Raw genomic sequence first — 9,140 nt, 5'->3', positions numbered from 1 at the left:
ATCCAAAAGTAATTTAAAATATGCACCATGGCAAAAACTGAGACAAGATTCTACAGATGCTAGAAACCTGGAGCAACACATAAAATGCTAGAGAAACTCAGCAGGTCAGGCAGCATCTGTGGAGGGAAATGACACTCTTATGTAGATACTGGGCTGAGATCCTTCATCAGAACTGTTGACTGTTATTTCCTTCCATAGATGCTGCCTGACCTGCTGGGTTCTTCCAACATTTTTGTGTGTGTTAAGGCAAAGAAGGAATGAAATGTGGAGGTCAGCATGCGGGAGTTCTTAAATGAAGTGGAGGAACTGAAAGTTCCATTATGGATTGTAAGATTCAAGGAATGCAACTAAAAAGTTCTGGGAAAGAGAATGCAGATACAGAATAAAAGCGGATGTACTTGAAAATACTCAGTAGAACAGGCAGCATCTCTGAAGAGAGAAAATTAGAGTTATGCCTGTCAAGCTGCTTTTAGGGTTAGGGCAGAGGGATGGTGAGAACAATTGTTGAATGCTGTCAGCATTTTCTGCTTTATTTCAAATTTCGATTCCTACAATTTATAGATTTTTATCAAACAGCGATAACTGATTTGATACATCGGATATCATTGTACATAGGACATATAGTACTAAAGATATAATCTACCATTCTACAAAGAGCAATCTCTATGGAACAGAATTGAAGTTGAAGGCAGCAGGAGCCCTCCTTTCTGATGTTTAATTTGTCTTGGTGTCAGATTTGTCTCTCCTCTTAGTGATAAAGGCAATACGGATGCCTGGAACTGGCTGGAAGTGTGAATCTCAGGTTGGTGCTAGAGTAGTTAGTGGAAAAGTTAAGCCAGTGCTAGAATGACTCCTGGGGACTTTCATTTTGTCAATGTTTTTATTCAGTCCAAATCTGATGTACTGGTCAAGTTTGGGGAGCCCATTAGTTTTTGAAATATTTAGTTGGAATGGTTAGCTTCAGGGAATGGCTTGTTTGATCAAAGTTAATTTATTATCGGAGTATGTATATACAACTTTGAGATTTGTCTCCTTATAAGCAGCCACAAAACAAAACTTTGCACTTTGAGATCAATGAAGGTGGCAGTTCTGAATCAGTACTAAAGTAATTTTGGAGTCAAGTAAAGATGAGGCTTAAGATAAAATCAACAGATTGTGTTCCATAAGTGGGATTAGTGATCCTTATTTTCCCCATAGCCATACAGTTTAAAAGTAAAAATCTTGATGTATTAAATTTACATTTATATTATCCAGATATCAAATCCTACATTGAGGATTTGGAATTGAATTATTCATCTAATATTGTATCCAAATGTATATTAAAGAGGGTGGTTGTTTAAAATGGGAGTTAGCGTTTTTGTGGAAGAGGTTAACTGAAGTTAAATACTTTAGTGAGTAAAGGAGACCATTTTCCAAGTGGGGAGCTTGAAGTACAGTTAGCCTAACATTACTTTCTTCCTTTTCGACTCTGGGAATTCTTGTGCCTGTGTAGTTGGGTGGAACTTATATTATGTTTACACAAATGCAAGGCAGGAACCTCAAGGTGAATATTCCACGTTCCGAGCTTGTTTATTGTCATTCTTCGGTACACAAGTATAAAGAAAAACAAAATAATTGTTATCCCAGATCAGATGCAGCATGAATAACACAATAAGCATAAAAAACAGTAAATATAAATATAAAAGCAACCCTATAAAATACAATGTACAAGTAACTGTTGAGTGTGGTTGTATAAGGTTAGCTTATATACTTTCAATGGCCACTTTATTAGGTACACTTATACACCTTGTTAATGCAAATCAGACAATCATGGCAGCAACTTGGTACATAAAAGCATGCAGACATGGTCAAGAGGTTCGGTTGTTGTTTAGAGCAGACATCAGAATAGGAAAGAAATATGATCTAAGTGATATTGACCATGGATTGTTGGTGCCAGACAGGGTTGTTTGAGTATCTCAGAAGCTGCCGTTATTCTGGGATTTTCATGCACAGCAGTCTTTAGAATTGACAGAAAATGGTCAAAAAAGAGAGAAAACAAAAAAAAAAGTGAGTGGCATCTGTGGGTGAAATTGCCTTATTGCCGAGAGAGGTCAGGGGAAAAGGTTTGAGTTGACAGGAAGGCCACAGTAACTCAGATAACCATGTGTTACAACAATGGTCTGTAGAAGAGCATCTCTGAATGTTCAACATATTGAATCTTGAAGTGGATATGCTACAGCGGCAGAAGACCACAACAGGTTCCTATCCTGTACCTAATAAAGCGGCCACTAGGTGTAGGTAGACAAATGGTATGTGTGTAAAGTGATACTAGGTGCCAAAGTTTCAGCTCTTTTAAATCTCTGCATAACTTTGCTGAAAATTCCTAATAGTTCTACTAAAATAAAAGTAGAATGCACATTATGACACTTCTGTAATATTTTGTGAATATTTTGTAATAATAAGTTTGAGGCTGGAATGATGCTTGTGTGGCTATTCGGCTCAATAATAGGATATTAAGATGGAAACATGGAAAATGCTGGGGATACACAGCCATTAAGGTAAGACTTGAGAAGAAAGAAACATGGTTAATGTTGCCATGACCCGTGAAATCTGCCGTGCCTATCATTTCTCAGCCTTGTTGACTCAACATATGAACACTATGTCAACTTTGGGAAAGCTGTGGCCCAATACCCAAGGTTCCTTCATGGTCATCTTTGGGTACCTGATGCCCCACCATTAGAAGAATCTACCATTATGCTAAGGGAAGCAATGCAGTGGGGAAGCATGTATATCATGATAAAGTGTATTCTGTACATGCCCATTAGCTAAAGCACAAAAGGGAAAATACACAACAGCGGCCAACTCTTGGCGCGATCTGCCTGTAACTTCCAACATCTTGACCTTAAAATTTGCTGTCTCTATGGGTAGAATTGGGAAAGCGACCTCACGGGACCTGAATGATAAGGATATGCAAAGTACATCTCTTTGAACCAATCAGATTTGAAAGGTAGCGCAGAGACTAAGCCAGAATTGCTCTCAGCAAATTCACACCCAGGGATCTCTCCGAAATCCACCAGGAGTACGTCACTAGCCCGCTCCACGTAGTGTGCGTCTGGAGTTCTTTCTGCTCCATCCGAGGCGATGGCCGGGTTATTAAAGATCGCGCCCTATTCAATCAGGAGTGGAGTGCGGGTACTCCCGGCCCTCGGCAGCGTCCCGCGAAGAGACTGTGAGTGAACTCGATACTTGCTGAACCATAGCTTCTGGAAAACTTTAGTTACCCTACGCGCGCGTTATCAATTCGGGCCGTGACTGCTTGTGCGTAAAGTTCTTACTGGCGTTGCCTGGGACGCTTGGCAATTCGCTGGGCTCAGTAAAAATCCGCGAGGTTCCGTCACCTACCGTTCTGTTCCTTGTACAGTTTATTTTACAAACTCTGAAAGGTTCTCGTTTATCTTCCTTGTGAGTTTCTTTGAAGACCAATTTCCACACTTCCTTTCGCAATGATGCTTTTGACAATTGCGATGATCTCGACAGGTTATTCTACTTTGTCCACGTGGGTTGATTTCCTAAGAATGTGTTTCGCCAACATTTTGTTTATACACAGGAAAAGTCTTTCAAATTGACTTGCTCTGTTGTAGGTATGCAATATGGCCACTGAATGAACAGTGTTCTTAACTGCCTGAATTCCAGCATCTTGTACTTATCGCTGGTGGGGAAAGCCAGATAGAAAAAGAACTCCCTTATTTCTCAGTCGAATGATACTTAACCATTTCTTCCTCACATCCGCAGCATTTGGTTTTCGATCATTAACAAAAATACTCAAAGACATATAGGAACTTTAAAAATTTTTTAATCCATCTGAATTTTCTCTGTGGTCTGGGTTATGAGGATTCTTGCCAAGTCCTGTAGTTTGGTTTCAGATCAGGGGACACAAGAAAGAGACTGCAGATGCTGGAATCTGGAGTGGGAAAAAACCCAAACTGCTGAAGGAAGTCAGTGGGTGGGCACCATGGTAGTGTAGCAGTTGTAGCTCAGGGCGCCCTCTGTAAGGAGTCTGTGTTGTACGTCCTCCCCGTGGAATGTGTGGGTTTCCCTGGGTGCTCCAGTTTCCCCTCACAGTCTAAAGACGTACTGAGTTACACCAGACAAGCAGGATCTCCCAGCGGCCACCTATTTCAGCTCTACTTCCGATTCCCATTCTGACATGTCAGTCTAAACCCTCCTGTACAGTTGCAATGAGGCCACATGCAGGTTGGAGGAGCAACACCTTATATTCCGTCTGGGTAGCCTCCAACTTGATGGTATGAACATTGATTTCTCCAACTTTCAGTAATTGCCACCCCCTAGCATACCCTGTTCCTGTTTCCCTCACTCATCTCCTTACCTGACCACCACCTCCCTCTGGTTCTCCTCCCCTTTCCCTTTCTTCCAATGTCTTCTATCTTGGGGTTGGGATGGCTCGGGTCCCCAATGATCTTCTGGGCCCTTTTTACACACCTGTCTTTGTAAATGTCCTGAATCATGGGGAGTTCACAACTACAGATGCGCTGCTGGGCTGTCTGCACCATTCTCTGCAGAATCCTGCGGTTGAGGGAGGTACAGTCCCCATACCAGACATTGATGCAGCCAGTCAGGATGCTCTCAATTGTGCCCCTGTAGAAAGTTCTTAGGACTTGGGGCCTATACCAAACTTTCTTAACCACCTGAGGTGAAAGAGGCACTGTTGTGCCTTTTTCATCACACAGCTGGTGTGTATAGACCATGTGACAACCTCAGTGATGTAGATGCAGAGGAACTTAAAGCTGTTTACTCTCTCAAACCCAGGTCCATTGATATCAATAGGGGTTAGCTCGTCTCCATTCCTCCTGTAATCCACAACCATCTCCTTTTGTGACATTGTCACCAATCAACTTCCCAGCTCTTTACTTCACCCCTCCTCTCTCCTGGTTTCACCTATCACCTACCACCTTGTCCTTCCTCCTCTCCTCCCCTGACTTCTCATCTTTTTCTCCAGTCCTGATTAAGGGTCTCGGCCTGAAACATCGACTGTAATCTTTTCCATAGATACTGCCTGGCCTGCTGAGTTCCTTCAGCATTTTTCTTGGATTTGCTTGGATTTCCAGCATCTGCAGATTTTCTTGTGTTTGCGATTAACTGGTTATCGTGCACTGTCCCCAGATTTAGTTAAGATTAAATCGGAGTTGTTGGGGTTGCTGAGGCAGCACTGTTCAAAGGCCGAACCTGCACTAAATCGCCAAGTGAGTAAATAAATAAACCTGCTCCATTTCTGAGGTCATCCAACAGTTTATTCTTTTGCTTAAGGTGGATCATTCAGCCTCACCAGCCTGGTCCCTATTCAACAGGATCATAGGCTGCTGTTCTACTTCAACACTATCTAAAGCTTTGCCCTTTGAATCACTAATGTCCATGAATCTATGGATCTCAGTTTTGAATCCATATTGGTGCTAATGAAGAACACTATCTCCTAGACCCCTTTGCTCTCTCCTCACAGAGGCTTCTGGATAATGTCTACCTGACCAGCGTTTTTAGAAAATGTACGTCTCTGCCTGTATGCCCAATAATGTTGCATTAGGCTTAATTACAATTATGTCATCTGCAATTAATATCTTTACAGCCTTGGTTGTACAGTTCATGTAGTATATGATGGGACGTCTTCTAATTACTGCCATGTATAATCACTAGGAACCTGAAAATTTAAATAGAATTACAGGAACAGCGCAGTCTCTTTGGGATAAAGAGTGATAAATCAACTGCTTGTTGGTAGATGTATGTTTTATTAATTTATGAGTCATAGAATATAACAGTACATAAACAGGTCTTTTGGCCTATCTAGTCCATGCTGGTCTGGTTTTCTGCCTAATTCAGGGGTTCCTGAATTTTTATGCTATGGACCCTTGTCATTAATTAAGGGTCTGTGGGCCCCAAGTTGGGAACCCTGGCCTAGACAGTCCCATATAGCTGCACTCGGACTGTCACCCTCCATATGTCTCTCATTCAGACTTTAGTGGAATGTTATAATTGAACCCACATCTACCACTTCTGCTGACAGTTCGCTCCACACTTGCACCACCTTCATGTAAAGAAGTTCATCTTAAATATTTCACCTTTATCCTCAAATTTATGACCTTTAGTTCTAGTCTCATGCAATCTGAGTGGGAATATTCTGGAAGGATTCATCTTGTGTATAACCCTCATTACTGAAAGAAATATTTAATCACAGACGGGATAAAGACTATGTTTGCTGGTAGAAGCCATCCAGTCATTCAATAACATTAAGTTTTAGGGCAGATACTAAAATATCTAGGTCAGGGGTGGGCAAACTTTTTGACTTGTGGGCCACAAAGGGTTCTAAAATTTGACAGGGGGGCCGGACCAGGAGCAGATGGACGGAGTGGTTTGGTAATACACCTCATAAGAGAAAATAAAATATCATGGGATATGTAGAAAACATGTGCTTTAATTTCAATTGAAAATGAACAAATGCATTACAACAAAATATCTGTTTTTGAAGTCCCATGGTATTTAGCTATTTATTGAAATGACTTTTAAAACACTGAAAATTAAATGAATAAAATACAGCTTTTTTTAATAGTAACAGTTATTATTTTAAAGCACTGAAAATTCTGTTATCCTTCAAGATATTATCATCATCACTCTCCTCCTGACAGTCTTTATTTCAAAAACGGTAGGAGATGCAGGTCTACTTGTCCTGCTCCTTCTTATTCAATTGTCCCCTGTGCCAAAACTCAACAACGACCAGCACAAAGACAGAACAGGGACAGCGCGCCAGTATGCAGGCGCGTTATTTGATCTGGAGCGCATTTTTTATTTTGAGAACGTACGTGCACCTGCGCACTACTCATGTCCATCACTTAACAGAAATGACATGTAACATGTAAGGCTTATTGAAAAAAATATTTTCAAATGCATTTTTACATAACACAACGAAGAAACTTATTTTTAATTTCAGTGGGAACAGTGTTGTTGGTCTCCCTTTTTAGCCAGCGCATCAAAGTCTGGATTTAGTTTTGTTGTGGCGATTCTCAGGATGGATCTGAGGTGTTGGTCAGTTAACTTGGATCTGTGGCTGGCTTTGTTGATGTTCATGACGCTGAACGCCTGTTCACACAAATAGGTCGAGCCGAACAAAGAGTAAAGCGCAAATGTGGAGTAATATGCTGCACCTCAACAAAGGCCAATGTGTAGCGGTGTGCTACATGCAGCGCTAAAATTACGACACGGAGTCGGTAACTGCAGTCGAAGAAAAAAACTTTATTCGAAATCCCCAGCCTCACTTTTAAGCCTCCCTCAACCTGCCCCCCGTGGCGCAGAGGCTTCAAAGCTCTGTGCTCGCAAATCCCCGCAGGCTATCTCCCTTAGCCGGAACGCTGGCTAATTGTGAGCCGGTTCGGATGTGCCAGGAAATGGGTCGCCACAAATGTATATAGAGTGCGTCATCTATTGGGAAAACGCCAGAATTGTGGGGAAAAAACGTTAACAAGGTTTATTAATATAATTTCATCAAGTTCTGCGGGCCGGATTAAAAAGCTTAACGAGCCGCATATGGCCCGCGGGCCGTAGTTTGCCCATGCCTGATCTAGGTCTACTCTAGATAAAATGAACCATTGACAGAAAACCAGACAGGCATGTGAACTAGATGGGCAAAAGGAATGACTTCAGAAATTATCAACTTCCTCTTTAGGGATGCATGTTGATGTTTTCATAGATCACTCTGCAACTTTCAGTTGTCTGCAGCAAAGTAAAATGTGCACACAGTATATCATTATACCTAATCTATCTGTGCCCTGGATTTATTGCATCCCATTCGACTCGGTAGCTTGTCCATAGGTGCTAAATCAATAATCTGATGTTAAATCTGATCCTGTGTCCATCAGATCAAAAATGTATTTGGAGTTTTCGAGGACTGCCGGACCTTATCTGGCTCTGTTGAATATCTGTGATGGCCACATTGAAATATAGTGAGGGTTTGACAGACTGAGTCTGATTCAGGCTGTGGTTTACATTTCAACATGTACAAAATGCTGGAGGAACTCAGCACATCAGGCAGCAGCTATGGAAATGAATAGATAGTTGATGTTTCGGGCCAAGACCCTTCTTCAGGACTGAGAGGAAGAAGGGGTGGTGAAGATGGCAGACTAAAAAGGTGGAGAAGGAGGTGTAACCCCCTGGGTCGCCTCAGGCTCGCTCAGCTCGTTCTTGTCTAGGGGGAGCAGCCTTTGGCCCCGCCAAACTGGGTAATCAGCTGGTGTGGATGCTGTGTGATGTCCCCACCTCGCCCAAAAACAGACAGTACACCATAAGCCATTAAATGAGTACAATTTATAAAGGTTACTATAACTAAGTGATTAATAACGATACAGTATATATGAAGGAAAAGAAAATAAAGAAAAGGCGCCAAACTTATCAAAGTCCAAACCACTTCGTGCACAACCATTGGAGCTCAATTACTGAAGTCTTCTGGCCACCATTCGATCCCCTCCGAACTCCTCGACTCGCAGCTCAGGACCACCCGAAGTGGTCAACCAAGCACATCTATCTTCGTCTCCTCTCCTCGGGGTAGGAGACCAACTTGGGGTCCGTTCCTCGCCCAGTTTACAGCATCACGTCCTCTCTCTCTCACCCCCTCGTGCCGATCTCCCCAAAATGGCCACCAACAATCGCTTACTGACTCAGAAGAAAGAACGACATTAATCCCAATTGGTTTACACAGGAATACAATTCTCCTTATCAGTAAATTTTAACCCAAACAAGCTTCCAGCACTGTCTCGTAACAAAGAAGCATTCCTACTTTAAACAAACAGAGAAGCCATTTTGATTAACATACGCAGTAACAAAGAAAAAGAAGAACCCCCCCTCCCCCTTTAGAGAGGCTAGCTGGAAGCTGATAGGTGAAGCCTGGTGGGTAGGAAAGGTAAAGGGCTGGAGAAGAAGGAATCTGATAGGAGAGAAGAGGGGACCATAGGAGAAAGGGAAGGAGGAGGGGACCCAAGGCAAGCAATCGGACGGTGAGAAGAGATGAAAGGTCAGAGTGGGGAAGAGAGGAAAGGGGGTGGGAAATTTGTTTACAGGGAGGAGAAATCAATATTTTGTATGAGGCTACTCAGACAGAATATGAG

General features: G+C 42.2%; 1 protein-coding gene across 2 annotated transcripts in view; it reads left to right on the top strand.

Moving 5' to 3' along the window:
- Positions 1-3,026: 3,026 nt before the first annotated feature.
- Positions 3,027-9,140, top strand: part of LOC132396742 (isocitrate dehydrogenase [NADP], mitochondrial-like) — a 56,255-nt gene continuing 50,141 nt past the window's right edge. The window contains exon 1 of one of the 2 annotated variants that reach the window (XM_059974596.1): positions 3,027-3,208. In XM_059974596.1, coding sequence (XP_059830579.1) covers positions 3,121-3,208 — 88 coding nt within the window. In that variant the 5' untranslated portion in view covers positions 3,027-3,120. The remainder of the gene's footprint in view (positions 3,209-9,140) is intronic. The other variant, XM_059974597.1, reaches the window with a different exon arrangement.

The sequence above is a fragment of the Hypanus sabinus genome, chromosome 7, assembly GCF_030144855.1.
Source record: "Hypanus sabinus isolate sHypSab1 chromosome 7, sHypSab1.hap1, whole genome shotgun sequence".
Classification (NCBI taxonomy): domain Eukaryota; kingdom Metazoa; phylum Chordata; class Chondrichthyes; order Myliobatiformes; family Dasyatidae; genus Hypanus; species Hypanus sabinus.
The sequence above is the reverse complement of the archived record's forward strand: the minus strand, read 5'-3'. Positions and strand labels throughout refer to the sequence as shown.